At 34.4% G+C, this 17557-nt stretch overlaps 1 protein-coding gene across 1 annotated transcript; it reads right to left on the bottom strand.

The window, feature by feature from the left end:
• Positions 1–11447: 11447 nt before the first annotated feature.
• LOC133671307 (protein NRT1/ PTR FAMILY 1.2-like) lies at positions 11448–15175 on the bottom strand. The gene is made up of 4 exons (XM_062092028.1): positions 14897–15175; positions 14571–14788; positions 12625–13175; positions 11448–12535 (listed from the first exon to the last, which is right to left on the bottom strand). Exons 1-4 carry the CDS (start codon positions 15003–15005, stop codon positions 11623–11625), a joined length of 1791 nt encoding a protein of 596 aa, XP_061948012.1. The 5' UTR covers positions 15006–15175; the 3' UTR covers positions 11448–11622.
• Positions 15176–17557: the final 2382 nt, after the last annotated feature.

Below are 17557 nucleotides of genomic sequence, written 5' to 3'. Positions count from 1 at the left end.
TAGAAAATTTCACTTTTCTTTTTTCTTTTCCCAAAACATGTATACAAGGTAACCAGACCTCTTCAATGTTAATTTTCTTATTTAATTATTCTAAATAGGTTTCTTTAATAAGAGGAGTCTAAATCCAATTAGGATTAAGGCTTAGTTAAAATTCAGGATTGAATGATAATTTTTTCTCATACATGATTCCATGAATTTATTTGTTTTTACATATAAATAAAAATATATAAAATAGAGAGATTAGAAACAAATTAGTATAAAATTAAAACTACAAATATAGTAAAAATCAAGCACATTAAATACCTCAAACTAAAACTTGCATTGAAACACATTTCAAAATTTTATCAATGAGTTTCAAACTAAGACTTCACCATTAAAATAATGCACCATGACTCTATGTATCTCATTATATGAATAAGACCATCTCTCATTATATGAATGAGACTATGTCATATGCTCAACAGTTTTTGAAAATATAAATAACATTGGCAGCCTAGAAGTAATTAAGAAATATTTTAATTTTTTATATGTTATAAGTGTCATTTCTTTACTCATTATTGACTTTATACTGAATATGCTGACAAGTTTTGCACTCGATAAAATTTTTATATATATTATTGTACAACATGAAAAAGTTTGGACACATACCAATTTTTGCATATCTTAGGACAAGTGATTCCTTCATAGATTTTGCAACATAGAAGTTATTTTCCAGTCTATTCTTTTTAGGTAATATGTTTTTTGCCCATTTTAGGATGTTATCATAACTGGTATCACTTGACACATAATCTAACTTGATTACAAACACTTGTGTAATAGCCGACAATTTCTTGTGAATTCTACACCTATTCTGGTTCATCATAATCTTTTAAAAGTTTAAAAAACCTAGTTGCATCTGCAATTGTATTCTTTATCTAAAAGGATATTACATGAATGTTCACCTAAATAATCACAATTCATTCTCGTTGCATTTATCACCATACTCCTATAATGATTACTATTATTATTTGTAAACCTATGTATGTTGTTTGAACTAGAAGTTGAGCCAATTATCATTTCTTCCATGGTTTTGTAAGGAACACAAGGTTTTTTGTGTACAAACTAACATAAGTATTTCTTAACGATTTTTTTTTTAAATAGATATATCGTCACAACATCTTTATGATGAAATTTTTTATTCTTACACTTTGCACATAGATATCTAATTTTATTTCTACTAATATTCTTCATATTATAAAGTACAAAATTAATAAAACTCCCAATCCTTTTAAGATAATCTTGCCTATACAACCACCCAAAAAAATCTTGATATATCTAAGAATGATCATCCATTACTTATGAAATCTATATAAAATATTAATGACAATATTTATTAATAATATAACTATCAATTCAAAATTCAACTTTTTATTTAAAATGAATTTATAATCCAATAACTAATTATTATTTCTACACAAATTTAATTTTATGTCAAAATGTGAACTAAGAAATAAAATTAACAAGAGATAATTGGTACCAGCTAATTATCCATTATTTGTTCAATTCAGACTTATTCAATCTAAATTAATACCTTTTTATTATTATCAATTCCATAAAAAATCAATTTTTTTAAATTTTTAACTTGACAATAAAACTGACCAAATATAATTGATTCCCTTTAAATAACCCATAATTTCTTCAATTACAAATTTAATTTCATCAAATGAAAAATGAAATCTTCTTCAAATGTCAAACAAACCTTAACATACAAATCATATATTAATACAATAAAATTTTCTACGAAAAAGCTTAAAACAATTAAATATTCAAGCAAACTACAAAGAATTTCAAAAAATTAACCTAAAAGATAAATAATTTTTTTAAAAATAAATAAGTTTGCTTTTACTCAGTGTGGTAAAACTTCACAAGAAATTAAATAAGAAAAAGGGATGTTGGCTCTATTTATAGACTTAGATTGATGCTAACGGTTTGAGATGGCTAAATTTGTGAGGATGAAGGCTAGATTTGTGAGAAAACGGGGGGAGGGGGCTTTTTTTTTTTTTTTAGGTTGGAAGAAGAAGAAAAAGGGTGAGGGAATTTTCAGGTTTTATTTTATTTAATTTTCTCAACAGAATATTCGTTGGAAAATATTGACATGTCAAATTTCTGATGGTATTCCCAATGAAATTTTTATTAATTTTTTATTTTCTTTATTTTATCAAAATTTTTATTAAAAATTATCAATGGAACAAATTCCATTGGCAATTATAGATGAGAATTTTCATGGGTATTTATATCAGAATTAAAATACCAAAATATTCCGGCAGCGTTGTCGTTGCTATCTGTCAAATTTTTTAGTGGGTTGCCTTGGAACTTGCGTTCTCTCTTGTTTTCTCTTAGTTTATATCCTAACAAACAGATATATTGTGATTTGCATGTGTAATATTTATTATGTTAGGATGCAGATGGGAACTGGCATGTTGGAGCCATGGCAACGTTGATAGATTTATGGTCCCGTTTGGGAACGCGGCTGCGGCTGTGTTTTCAAAAAAATTGAATTTGTTTTTTGACTAAAATTTAATATAGTTTGTATGTTTTGGATCGTTTTGATGTGCTGATGTTAAAAATAATTTTTAAAAAATAAAAAAATATCATTGACATGTATTTTAACATGAAAAATTATTTGAAAAACATCCACAATCACACTGCCAAACACGCTCTACTGCTGCTTACTCCTGTGGTGGCCATGTCAAAGCATCTACTGATTTCAACATTTCCTTTTTATCCACGGCGCCAAGATTCAACCAATTCACTTTCTTTATCTAGTACTTATTTTGTTGTATAAAAATTATTAAATTAATTAGACAATTTAGTGTAGATGTTTAGTTTATGATCATGCACTGCACTATTATAAAAATATGATAATTTTATAACCATTATAAAAACTATCATTCTTACTAAGTAAATTAATATATAAATTGAAACACAATCCTAACATTCACTAATCATACTTAAACAAAAACTAAGTATAAAATACTTGTTCAATCTCCATAAATATATAAAGTTATTATTATTGTCAAGAATTAATTAATTATTTTTAAAGATTTATCACTTTTTATTTGATGTAAAAGATTCGATCGATCTCAATAAGACTTTCATAATTCTAATAATACTATCTTATTTAGGTGTATTTCAAAACAATATCAATCCAACTCAAAGAAATTATAACTTAGTAATACTCTATAAGAACTTAACTTAACTTAACTTTAGATTATCAAGAAACAAAAGAGCATAGGTAGAGCTCAAAACAAGGAGTATGTTGGAAAATTGGGTCGAAAAGGAGTAAAAGTTTTTGTAGAAACTTTGTCCAAAATAGTACAGAAAAAATCAACTAGAAATACTCTTATTCAGCTCTTTTTTATATAGAATTTTAGAAACCAAAACCAATAGAATTCCCTTCATTATGAGCTTTGATTACCTTTTATAAAATCATAATTAAACTTGAAATTTTTTAACTTTAAATAAGATTTTTTGAGCTGAAAAAATGAATTAGATTAACAAAAAACAATATTTTATAGTTAAAAAAAATTATTATTTTGCAGCAAACAAAAGCTTATGCCAAGGCCGAGCCATGCACATGTATGAGTTTAAATCCAAATTTTTATGCTTCTAAGAGCTGGAGTACTTTTTTAACCTAATTTTAACCCTTTTCATGTCCACTAAATAAATAACAAGCAAAATTTTTATTTTTTTATTTGAGATAAAAGTTTTTAAAGGGTTTTAAATTTTTTCATGTCAATTAAAAATTTTTTGAGATCAATTTTCCTTTTAGCCACCAAGATTTTTTAAATTAATTTCTCATCCACTTATCACTTGTTTAAATCATGTTAAAAAAACTTATATTTTAGATTAAATCCCAATAAAATTTTAACACCAAAAATAAATATATTTCATTTTTAATTTGGTCTAAAATATAATCATTAATTAATCATGTTTTAAACAAAATTCCCAACTTCACCCGAGAAGGGCCCTGGTCTCATCTTCAAAACTTTAGGAGGAAATTCTATCAGTGTGACGAAAGCTAGAAACTTTTGTTACTCTGGAGAAGTAGGTTAGAGTGAAAACAATGCAATGCGTGTTCCTTCAGTTCTTTTCTTCTTATTCACTACTGGCAGGAAGAAGTTGAATTAGAGGCAAATGTTTTAGAGGACATAGGACGGATAGCATCAGTGGTCATTGAGGCTACAGGGAATAGTACCGGGGAACTTGTTGCTCTGAGCAAGCAATGGATGGCCTCGCATAATGATACAAATACGGCCAGCAAGCTGACTTTAGACAAGTTACAACTGATATGCATTTTTTGTTCTTTCCAATCAAGAGAATTTAGCTTAATTAGGTGGGAAGAAACCATTGTCTGTGTCTTGCCATTTTGTTATTATTGGCATGAATCTAGCCGAGTTGTCATGAGGTTTCAGCTCATTAAAGATTTCAATTGTAGCCCTGCATTATCTGTTTTCTATATGACAAGAAAATCCTCTTTCATTTGTTGAAATATTATGATTCTTTCCTCTTCCTTATGATTCTTTCCCTTTCTACAGGTTTCTGTTCCGCAGAATTCTTTCCTTTCTTAGTATTACTGTATATGGTAGGATAGATTAATTAGAGGAACAATATTATTTCTTTCCTAATTACAGAAGTAATATTATAGACAGAATAACTTAATTGTAGGAACTGGTTGGTTGTTCCAGTACTATATATATTTGTTTGTATTCCTCATTCAACATAAAAGAAATAATAAACTCTTCTTGATACTTTGAAACTTGACTCAAACTTGGTATCAGAGCCTACCCTAAAGGTTCTTCTTCTTCTTTTTTTCTTCTTTCTTTTTCAAACACCACCATGAACAGATCAGATGTTGAAGCTTCTGGTAACAAACTTGGTCCAATTATTATTCAATCAGAAGGATCCTCTTTTAATGCAGGGATTCTACTCAATGAAACAAACTATGACATGTGGTCTCAAATAATTGAAATGCATATTGCTGAGAAGGAGAAACTCTCCTTTATTCGTGGCACATAGACACCTGCAGAGGAAGAAGAGGGATACGAAAAATGGTATGCAGACAATCAAAAGGTCAAGAGGTGGCTCTTGATGTCTATGTCTCCAGAAATAATGAAGAGATACCTGCGCTTACCTACAGCTTGTGATATTTGGAAGGCTCTCTCTAAAGCTTTCTATGATGGAACAGATGAGTTACAAGTTTTTGCCTTAAACAAGAAAGCATTCTCTGCCAAACAAAGGGGCAGAACGTTGTCTATGTATTATGGGGAACTGACTGAGATCTTTGGTGAATTAGATCATCGCGATAAGGTGATCATGGAGAGTGAGAAAGATGTTGAATTATATAGAAAACTGGTCTAGCGGCAGAGGGTGCATATCTTTCTTGCTGGATTAGATGATGACTTTGAACAAATCCGTGGAGAAATTCTGAGAAAGGAACCAGTTCCTGAACTAGAAGAGTGTTATGCACTAATCCGTCGTGAATCCAGCCGACGTACAATGATGAATGGAGAAACAAAACACTTTGAAACCTCAGCAATGGTGGCCCAAAACTGATCTAGCAAATATTAGCAGGAGAGAACAAGGTATAATCATAAGAAGAATGGGGCTGATAAGTCTGCATACAAATACAGTCATTGTGATCAAAATGGTCATACTAAAAGCAAATGCTTTGAACTGGTGGGATATCCAGATTGGTGGGATCATAGTCGCGATCCACGAAAGAAGACATCGAAGATGACAACTCCTACTGCAACAACTGTCGAAACACATGACGAAATTAATACTGCTGGGAAGGCTTCATATGACAGCGGTAAGTTTTTTAATGTTTCTACACCTGTTTTTAATAGTGCATGGATAATTGATTCTGGTGCATCTGACCACATGACATTTGATTCTAGTCAAGTATCATTAATCAAACCATCCTCCAAACAATGTGTCTCAACTGCTAATGGTACTTTAAATCCGGTTAGAGGGGAAGGATCAATACCTCTTACTAATGACTTGAGTTTAGATTCTGTCTTAATTGTTCCCTCTTTAAACTATAATTTATTGTCTGTCTCCCAAATAACCATTGCCTTATTTTGTATTGTTATTTTTTGGCCTAACTCTTGTGTGTTTAAGGACATCCAAACAAGGCAGACGATTGGTTATGGTATTAAACGAGGGATGTTATACTACCTCGACTTGACGTCAAAAAGTTCAGATAAGTTGCGTCAAGCCTTGGCAGTAGATGGTTCTCAAGGAGAGAAGAAGTCATCAGATATTTGGTTGTGTCACCGACGATTGGGGCATGTCTCGTTTGGGTACTTAAAAAAATTATTTCCTAATTTATTTGCAACATATGATACTTTGAGCTTTAAGTGTGATGTTTGTGAACTTGCAAAAAGCCATCGTGCTTCATTTCCACTAAGTTTGAATAGAAGCTCAGTTCCTTTTATGGTAATACATTCAGATGTTTGGGGACCATCCAAGGTACCTACATTAAGTGGATCTCGGTGGTTTGTTACCTTTATTGATGACTGTACAAGGGTGACTTGGGTGTGTTTGATGAAATCCAAGGGTGACGTAAATGTGTTATTTCAACAATTTCATAAAATGATGAGTGCTCAATATAATGCAAAAATTCAGGTTCTTCGTAGTGACAATGGTGGAGAATATATAGGTTGTGAACTTCAGCAGTACTTGAGAACCCATGGAATCATTCACCAAACGACTTGTCCACATACACCCCAACAAAATGGGGTAGCTGAAAGAAAAAATCGTCACTTATTGGAGGTAGTCCGTGCTTCATTAATAGAAGCTCATCTACCATTGTTCTATTGGGGAGAAGCTCTCACATCTACAGCCTATTTGATCAATCGGGTTCCCTCTAGCACTATTGCTTTCAAGACACCATCTGAAGCCCTTATAGAAGGTGTTGTGTCTCCAGCAACCCTAAACCTACCTCCTTGTGTATTTGGATGTGTGGCATTCGTCCATTTACATAAACATCAATGCAACAAGTTGCAACCTCGGGCATTGAGGTGTGTTTTTATTGGGTATGCTACTCATCAAAAAGACTATCGTTGTTATCATCCCCCAACTCAGAAAACATTTATCACACTGGATGTGGTTTTTCATGAAGACTCAATGTATTTTTCTAAGTTTGAACTTTAAGGGGAGTATCAGGATGAACTTCAGACTCTAGACTATAAAATCCATATGCCTACAGATGTTCTGCTGAATAACCAAGATGAGAGTAGTACAGTGGATACAAGGATGAATGTGGATCTATATAGAGATACTAATAATGAATGTTGTAATCAAGATATGGGTATCATGGAGACTAGGAGTGATGACTCACAAACTAAGGTGATCAGCCAAGAAAGGGATGAAAGTAACATACCAAACCAATTGTCTGCCGAGGTTGCTCCTATAAATGAGTCAATTAAAACACTACCACAGCGCCATACCAGAGCTGTTCCTAAACCTACATATGAACCTGAACTTTCAAGTAGAGTCAAATACCCCATGAGTCATTATGTGTCTAACCATCGTTTGATTGAATCAAATATGTCATTTTTAAATTAATTATCTACTGTATCTATTCCTAACAGTGTGCAGGAAGCCTTAACTGATCCAAGATGGAAAGCAACCATGAATGAAGAGATAGAATCGTTGTTGAAAAATAAGACATGGGAGCTGGTTGAATGTCCACCTGGAAAAAAGCCAGTTGGGTGTCGGTGGATTTTTACTATAAAGTATAAAGCAAATGGTACAATTGAGTGTTTTAAAGCAAGATTGGTGGCAAAGGGGTACACTCAAACCTATAGGATTGATTATACAGAGACATTTGCACCAGTAGCAAAAATCAACACAGTCCGGGTTTTGTTATCCCTAGTCGCGAACTTGGATTGGCCATTACAACAGTTTGATGTGAAAAACGCCTTCCTACATGGCGAGTTGTCTGAAGAAGTCTACATGGATCTTCCACCAGGATGCATGATACCAGAAATACATAGCCAAAAGGTATGCAGATTAAAGAAATCATTGTATGGATTAAAATAGTCTCCAAGAGCATGGTTTGGAAGATTTACAAAATCTATGATAGACTTTGGTTACCACCAAAGTAATTCAGATCACACATTATTCTTGAAGAGAAAACAGGATAAAATCACGGCACTAATTGTATATGTGGATGACATGGTGGTTACGGGAAATGATCTCGAGGAGAGGAAGAATTTACAGAATTACTTATCCAAAGAATTCGAAATGAAGGATCTTGGACCGTTGAAATATTTCCTTGGAATCAAAGTGTCTAGATCTAGAGAGGGTATCTTCCTTTCCCAAAGGAAATATACTTTAGATTTACTGCAAGAGACCGGTATGTCAGCGTGTCAACCAGCTGATACACCAGTGGAAGAAGGTTTGAAATTATATGTTGATCCTAATCAGATACCAGTTGATAAAAGCAGGTACCAAAGACTTGTAGGAAGATTGATGTACTTAGCTCACACAAGGCCAGATCTTGCATATGCATTGAGTATTATCAGTCAATTTATGCATAATCCTGGAGAGTAACATATGAATGAAGTTATGTGAATTTTGAGGTATTTGAAGGCTGCTCCTGGAAAAGGAATATTATTCACAAAGAATATAGATTGTCAAAATATAGATACATATACTGATGCTGACTGGGCTGGATCAATAGATGACAGATGATCTACTTCAGGATATTTTACCTTTGTAGGTGGCAATCTTGTTACATGGAGAAGCAAAAAACAAAATGTAGTAGCACGTTCTAGTGCAGAAGCTAAATTCAGAGGTATGTCTCTTGGAATTTGTGAAGCATTATGGCTAAGACTTCTCTTAAGTGATTTGGGCTATCCTCCTGAACAACCAATTCGATTATATTGTGACAATAAAGCAGCATGTGACATTGCCCATAATCCAGTACAACATGATTGTACCAAGCATGTGGAGGTGGACAGATTCTTCATCAAAGAAAAGTTGGATGGAAAAATTGTGGAGTTACCAAAAATTCATACCGATGAGCAATTAGCCGATATCCTAACCAAGGCAGTTTCAAAGCAAGTATTCTCAAAATTTCTAGACAAGTTGGGCATGTGGGATATCCATGCACCAACTCGAGGGGGAGTGTTGAAATATTATGATTCTTTCCTCTTCCTTATGATTCTTTCCCTTTCTACAGGTTTCCTGTTCCGAAGAATTCTTTCCTTTCTTAGTATTAATGTATATGGTAGGATAGATTAATTAGAGGAACAATACTATTTCTTTCCTAATTACAGAAGTAATATTATAGACAGAATAGCTTAATTGTAGGAACTGGTTGGTTGTTCCAATACTAAATATATTTGCTTGTATTCCTCATTCAACATAAAAGAAATAATAAACTCTTCTTGATACTTTGAAACGTGATTTATACTTGATTCAAACTTCATTTTCCTTTTAAGATCTTTCAATTTCAACTTGAAGAGTAATATATGTCCAGCTGCCTTCATTTGTACGAAAAGATAGTCAATTATGAAAGGCATTCTTCCATTGAGATGAGCATATTGCAGATGTTTTGGCACTAGCGAGACTATCTGTACAAAGTTCTCTTTCAGCTTTTAAACTTGTACGGACAGTTCATTCAAATATATTGGCAGCATTCAAGGACAGTTTCTTCATATTCTTTCATGCTCGGTTTGCCGCTTTGTATTTCTCGAGTGAGTTGGTCATACATATTATACTACAATTCCTTTTCAAAACATTATTGGCAGCCCAAGCAAGTGATGAAATGATGGTTGGTAGAAGTGGACCGGCATAAAACTCAGCGATGATGGTTGAGTTGGTAGATACAGACACAGGTTAGTGCTTGAATATCTTAAGTGCCAAATGATCATGCACTGCTAAGGAAGAACATGATCATTGCGCTAGCTGCAACACCACTCAGTGGTGCTAGTACGTAGTTAGTCTGTTGGGACTGCCTTCCTTCAACATGCTGTACTATTCTAATCACTCGAGCGGAAAACTTGATTAATTTAATAGAAATAACCAAAAAAAAAAAAAAAAACAAGAACAAAGAAGAAGAAGGAGGAGGAGGAGAAACGAGAGTTCTTTACAGTTTCATCACTAGTCCATAAAATCTCCCCTTTTAGGAGGTGTTTCTATCATGCATTCTAAGATGTTTTCTTGAAATATGATTGTTAGGAATATAACTATTTAAATGTGATAGTATTTGTGATTGATATTGAAAATAAAAATTATTATTCACGTAGTATTTGTGATTGATATTGAAAATAAAAATTATTATTCACGTTGGTATATGATGAAGTTTAACTCTAGAAAATTATGATCTCCAAGTAAAACAATAAATCTAATAACAAATTACATGATATGAATAATTATTTTGGTATTAGATGTAGAAGGGAATTGCATTTTTTATCTTACAAGTAAAGTAAAAATCCTCGGATATATCAAATTCTTGGAAATTTAAGAATTCTTAGCTTACCAAATACAAAAATATTCGATATCTAAACTTTTTTTCGAGTAATGTTGAATGCCTTGACAAGAAATACTGTCACTTTGCTGGGTTTTGATTACCCTGATATTTCTATTGTAATATAATCATAGAGTAATTGGGCTTAAAGCCTATGGTGGCTTGGAGGTCCTGTGATGATGAAAATCAGTGTCTATCAGTTGAAAAAGAATAAAATAAAAAAAAATCAAGGGGACACCGGAAAGTGGGTACCTTTATTTTCTACAGATATGACAGGGACGTATAATAATGATAATTGAAGAATGTCATAATCAGAGAGAGGGCCTACTCCTCAGTATGACACTGATAACTCCGCCTTTTCTTTTGATTAATCTTCAAAATGGTCAGTACAGGTACAGGAGGAGACGTTCATCAGGAGTGGCTCCATGAATTGTCAATTTTTTTCACCAGTCTGTGGCTGTCAGAAGCATACCACGCAACTGTTTTGTTTTTCCTGCTTTCATCAATTTTGATAGCAGGTCTCGCATGATTCAACAAGGAGGACTCGTAGAGCCTACGAGTCACAACTCGTTTCATGTTAGTATCATTTCTCAGTTAAAACATCTTGAGTTCAAACACCTTCTTCATAATAGAGAGAAGAAGAGAGATAACTATTGGCATTGCTAGCTACACCATGAACGTGGGGTGTGAATTATGATTGATAGATGCCACTGGGACAGAACAATGGTCTTGGAAAGGTGGCCATGTTGTATTGATTTTCAAATGATGTAACGATCAAACTTGGTTTCATTCATACAATGAGGAAATCATGCACAAATCAAGATCAAATTCAATCATTCAATTCAAGACACTGCATTTCTTTGATATAAAAGATAAGGTACATGCATGTTCAAGTATGGTAAGATAGGATTATAAAGAGTAAACATTTACACACAGGAAATATATATATTATGCTAATTGCAAAAATGATAATATATCCTAACCACTATCACACCATGTAGGTATGTATACATTTCATAACTTCAATCACACCAACAATACTGAAAACAAATCAAGCCAGTTCTAAACTTCAGAGATAACTCATCTCCATGATCGAAGCCTTATACTTCGTCTTTAACAATAGCGCTTATATTAGATAATGCTTCCTCCTTAAAGCCATTCCCCTCATCACTGACCTTTATTACTCGCTCCACACAAGGTCCGTAAGCCCAGCTACATACTAGAAAATATAGCAAATTAACAGAACTCATTATGGCAAGAAGCCAGTAGTAGTTATCATAATGACCCTTGTTAATGTTATCTGAAACCCAGCTCTCTTTGCCCCCTCTTGAAGTGAGCTTATCAACCGCGCTTAGTATAGCACTTGCTAATAAGTTTGCCACGGCCATTCCTAATCCGAATAGAGCAGCTGCAATACTAGACATGCTCTTAGGGAACTCCGAGTAATAAAACTCTGTTTGGCCTATTGCGTTGAAGGCTTCAGCCAATCCATTCAAGCAATGTTGCGGCACAAGCCACATTGCAGACATATTCAATACCGCATGAGCATTGTTCAAATACCCTTCCCTGATTGCTTTCCTTCGCCGAATGCTCTCAACTATTGCGGAAACTACCATGGCCATGCAGGAGAGAAATAGGCCAATTCCCATCCTTAGTTTAGCACCTAACTGCACTGGCTTGCCCTTTATTTTAGATGCCAAGGGAAGGATAGCGCGATCATAGAGGATAACCCATGTTGCCAGAGAGATGATTGTGAACATACCGAAAGAGCCAGCTGGGATTTGAAAGCTGGAAGAAATGTGTCGGTCCATGGAACTTGCTTGGAGCAATTGAAAAGTGCTTTGGCTAATGTTTATGGATATCATTATCCCAGTGGACCACAATGGGATGACTTTAAGAAGCGCCTTGAGTTCTTCAACTTGCTCTATTGTGCATAGACTCCACGGATTTGATGCCGATCCATCTGAGGCTATTTGTTCAGGATTTCTGATGATGCAAGCCTTGTTCAAGAACCTAGTAGCATTAAATTTTATAAAATCGTAAATGCTTCATTCATGCACAAAAACGAAAGGCTAATTAAGAGGATGATGACATGATTATACCTTAGTTTGGTGGTTGGCGCAATAAACTTTGAGTCCCTCTTGTGATGGTACCAACCATCAGAGTCTCTGGGCGGGAATGCGAGTTTTCTGTTCTTGTAAGCAACGACAGGCACTTGTATAAAGCCAGTGAACAAGCTTTTACTTGGTTTTTGCTTTACATAAAATGGAGAAGCAAAGAAGAACAACAAAGCAGAGAGGAACATAAGGATTGCAGGAACTCCAAATCCTAATTTCCAACCAAGATGATCTTGAATATAAACTATAGCCGTCAGAGAAATCAAGACAGAAATAGCTGCCGAGGCATAGTACCAGCCAAAGAAGCTCTCCAAGACCCTTTCATTTTTCGGGTTAGATTTGTTGTCCAATTGGTCAGCACCAAATGCTATGGAACATGGTCTAACGCCACCAGCTCCAATGGACATCAATGCGAAGGAGGACAACAGCAGAGTCATCTGGCCCGTTGTTGGGGTTTTACAGCTTTGAGTTGTTATGTCACAGGGAGGAGGCCTAACTTTGGGAACCATTGCTGTTAACCACAGTAGGATCATTCCCTGAATCATCCAAAACTTGTGCTCAATTAGTATAATAATAATACTAAGCACATGATATCTGAATTGGTCATAGTGAGTGAGAGTGGCTAATATACATGCATTTTAGAAATGTTGTCCATGTTAAGAACAGCTTCAACTGTAACTAATCTCCAGGGTCTGAGACAATATGCAATCTTAATTAATTAATGCAGGCACACAAATCTTTAGCAACCTGCTCATAAATAAAACTTTTTTAATTCATAAAAAAATGAAATTATGTTTAACAAAAGCTAGGTGCGGTGCAGGTGACCACCAAGCCATAGCAACTTTGCTCAACTTGGCAGAATTTTCTGTTTTCCCTTTTCCTTCCATCTTTGTCTGTCTTCCCTTAAAAAGATGTCCCTTTTGGGTTCTCTTTTTTCTCGACCCAAAATTCCCAAAAACACTATGATTCAGGAAAAAAAACAGAAGAACCCCCCAACTCGCTACCCTTTTTATTTTGGGCCCAATAGAGACGGCAGAATCCCAAAATTTATAGGCCTACTGGCCGAACCCACCATGATATAAGTTGGGCACAGCCAGCCCAAGGCTGGTCCCCCATCCTAGCTAGATCAATAAACTGTACGATGTCTACCTTCACTGTTTACACTTCCTTGCATAGAGCAAGGTTTGAATTCTTTCTCAACTTGCAGCTTGCATTATTCATAAACCATGCTGTTTTTTTTTTTTGTTTTTTTTATTTTCTCATACAACTTCCAAGCACACTTTATCCACGTAAGAATCACATGATGATGATGCGAGGCAACTGTGCTATTTTTGTAAGAAAGCTTCTAACTTTGGATGCCAACAAGGTAAAGGTGCATACCTAATCACATGACCTGCCTGTACACACACACATGATATCAGAAACAAGAAGACATCCTCCCTTGTCTAATTATATTCTATCTTATCATACTTTATGGTGGGGCTGGGCATTTCAATTAATTAAGATCCCAATTTTGCTTAAACCAGTCGTGAAGAGCTATCTACACGCTGTATAAGAGATTAATTAATCTCTTGGAAAACCTTTTCCAAAAAAAAAAAAAAGTCTTTTGGAAAACAAGCTAAAATGAAATCTTTTGGTACATTTATGAATATATTGTGGAGACATGGTATCAGAATATCAGTAAAGTACTGCTGCGAAGTCTTTAACCAAGAACAGGAATTTAGTGGAACCTCTAGTTGTCCATAAGCAAGTAAGCAAAACAAGAATGTGATGCAAATCCACTTTTAAGAGATCCAAGACAGCAATGAAAGCATCTAGCATCTTTTAAGTTTTAACACCAATCATGCTATCTCACTTTTAAATAATTGATGATATTGACCCAGAAAATGAAAGGAATCGGAAAAAAAAACATGAAAAGAGAAAAAAAGTACCAAGAGACTGGAGATGGAACCCAGGCCAATGGTGAGGAAGCGACCTAAGTATGAATCAGAGATTAAAGCTCCCAAAATTGGCATGAAATTAGTACCAGCAGTCCAGAGGAAGAGGATGCTGGTCCCCTTCGCTACTCCCACGCTGTAATCTCTCATCAGGTACAGTATCATGTTTGGTATCAATCCATAGCTTGCTACCTTCTCAAATGCCTCATTTGCTGTCAGCAGTAGTAAAATCCAAAACCCAAGATTCAAAGACTAATTAAACATCATGAAAGTTCATCCAGTAAACTTCAAACCCTCATCAGATTCACCAGAAAACGTACCAATAATGAATGGCATGGTAATGAGACCACCCTTTGAATGTTTGGGGGTAGTGTGCTGGTGGGTCATTTCCCTTTGGCTTGACAAGGGCTCTTCCATGTTCTTCTCCATTGTTGAAGTGCTCTAGCCTGCTCTCTTTCGTTCTCTCTTTCCCTCCCCCCCTCAAAGAAGGAAGTCCGTAGAGTGAGTGATTTATAACATCTCTTGTCCCCATGGGCTTCGTAGTTTATAATAAGCTGGGGAGTTTGGACAAAGAAAATAGATGACTTTGCAAGCGAGTTGTGAGTTGTGAGTTGTGACAGCTGAAATGACTAGCCGGGACTACACGATATATTCCAATACTATGAAAAAGGTAGAAATCCGAAAAACATTATATTATTTGTAGATCGTAATTATTACTACAGTCCAAGCGCGTGGCTTCCTGCAGAAAAACTAATCTAAAAAGAGAAGCAAGTCTCTGAGCAAGATAATAATTGAAGAGAAAACATACCACGATACTAGCTAGCTAGCACCTTTTTGCTCGCGGGTTTCATGCAGTTCATTACATCTTTATCACATTCTTTCAGAGGATAATTTCACTACTTTTACAAATAATTACTAATAAATAAAGCACTGAAACTCAAACAAAATATAAAATAAAAGGTACAGCCAATCATACTACCCTTTTGGGATATCGTGTGGCAGGCTGCAATGCAGGCAGTGGGCAGATGGTCCACGCTGCCTTTTGCTTTTACTTGTTAGCCAAATCAAGTCAGCAATCAGCATGAGCACAGAGGGCGCAGTTCCTTTTTCCTCTCTCTCGATGTGGCTCGACTGCTGCATCCGCGAAGAAGACACTTCTACTATATGGGGTAACTGAAAAGTAGTCGTCGGCTTACTGCTTTCTTAAAGAATCAGTCCCATTCCTTCAGGATAAAATTCCATATTGAAAAGAAATGACAAAAAAGAGAGGTGTTTATATAAAATGAATCCACAATCCCTTAGCTGGGTTGGAGATGGTGACCATTCCTCATGCACCAAAATTCAATATAAACATGGAGGTGCATGCATTCTTTGGTTTTTGAAGGGAAAGGGGGGCAGAGTTCAACATTTTATTTGCGGTGAGCATCTAGTTTTAGTTTGTGTTTTTTTCAAGGTAGTTTTTGTGGTTATGATTTAAAAAAAATAAGTTTTAAAAAAATATAATTAACTGTAGTTAGTTGGATTTAGATTGAATTTAGATACGTATTTGATAAAATTATGGTTAATGTTTATGTGTAGCAGAAAACATTTATAAAATGTTTGGTAATTATGTGGCCACGGTTGCTTTTTAAAGTGTTTTTTACTTGAAAATGCATTAAAATAATGTATTTTTTATTTTTTAAAAATTATTTTTGATATTAGTGCATTAAAATTATCTAAAAACACAAAAAAAATTAATTTGAAGCAAAGAAAAAATAAAAAATTATCAAATTTTTTCAAAAATAGTTTTGAAACATAAAAACAAATAGTGTTTTACGAAACTCAGTTAAAAAAATATGTAAAAACTGCTTGATGAAAACTGCGTTTCAAACTCAATTTTTTAGTGGATCCTATAATATAAAATGCAATTTTTACAGTTATCAAACGCTTTGCTGTGTTTTTTATACTGCAAACACAAAAGTAAGTGCAAAACAAACACACCCTTACTTAAGAGGATTTATCTCCATTTAAAAGGTATGTTATCGATTAAATTTCCAAATGTAATACTTAAAACAGTAACCAATTCGCAATCAAACAAAAACAAATGCAGGTTTTACAAATATATAATCAAATGACTATGGCCGTATGACGAAATCAACCAATCTCAAGCTATAAAAGCCAGTTATGGAAATCCAAGGAGACGCAAATACCCAATATATGGAAAGAGCTGAAGAGTTGCTAATAATGGCGCACGTGCAAGTGGATTATTATTATATGGTCTGTACACAATTAAGTTCATTGTTTTATAGAGATGAATGTATGGCTGTTGCTTGGCCCTGCCAATGTGTGTGTGTGTAATCTGGAAATCTTTGGCTTGATTCGTAACATAGAAATATTGAAGAGTCTTATCACCTTTAATGTTTATGGCCTGCGAGCTTTGAAATCTAGCTAGTGTTCTGGTATGATTTCTTTAGTCATCAATGCTTTGAGTGCCCTTTTTTAAAGTGCGCAGGTGGTTGAGTAACCATAACCTATCCATCACGATCAAAGGCTAGTAAGGGTATCTTTCTTTGTGGCAAGGAATAGAAGAAGAGGAATAAAGGTGGAGTAATTACTATAAGATGGGTAGCTCTAGGTTGTATATTGTTGGGGCAAATCCACTACTCTTTCGAACACAACGTAATCAAGACGTTTTTCTTTTTTAACCTATGCTATGCTTTGGTCATGTATGCTAGTTTTTCATTCTAGAACCTTATTTACATGAAAATTAGATGATTCATAGCAATTACCATGTATTGGGTTTCGAATATCATACACGCGGTGGAAACTATGAAATGAAATTATTCGAGAGTCCCTGAAATCCTGTAATACAGATCTAGAATTGTTTAGAGATTTATTATTTAAAGATCTAATCTTCTTCGGTTTTGAATAATTCTTTAAAGGTTTGATTGTCGCAAACCATAAGTTGTTTAATTGTTCGGTTTTCAACAGTAATTCAAGCG

Source organism: Populus nigra, chromosome 1 (assembly GCF_951802175.1).
Source record: "Populus nigra chromosome 1, ddPopNigr1.1, whole genome shotgun sequence".
In the NCBI taxonomy this organism is placed as follows: Eukaryota; Viridiplantae; Streptophyta; class Magnoliopsida; order Malpighiales; family Salicaceae; genus Populus; species Populus nigra.
The sequence above is the reverse complement of the archived record's forward strand: the minus strand, read 5'-3'. Positions and strand labels throughout refer to the sequence as shown.

Bases quoted from the DNA above. Each gene is read 5' to 3' on its own strand.
- LOC133671307 (XM_062092028.1), bottom strand. From the start codon at position 15,005: ATGGAGAAGAACATGGAAGAGCCCTTGTCAAGCCAAAGGGAAATGACC. The intron at 13,176-14,570 runs GTACTTTTTTTC...TGGATGATTCAG, and splicing joins GTTCCATCTCCAGTCTCTTG to GGAATGATCCTACTGTGGTT. The intron at 12,536-12,624 runs GTATAATCATGT...TAATGCTACTAG, and splicing joins GCGCCAACCACCAAACTAAG to GTTCTTGAACAAGGCTTGCA.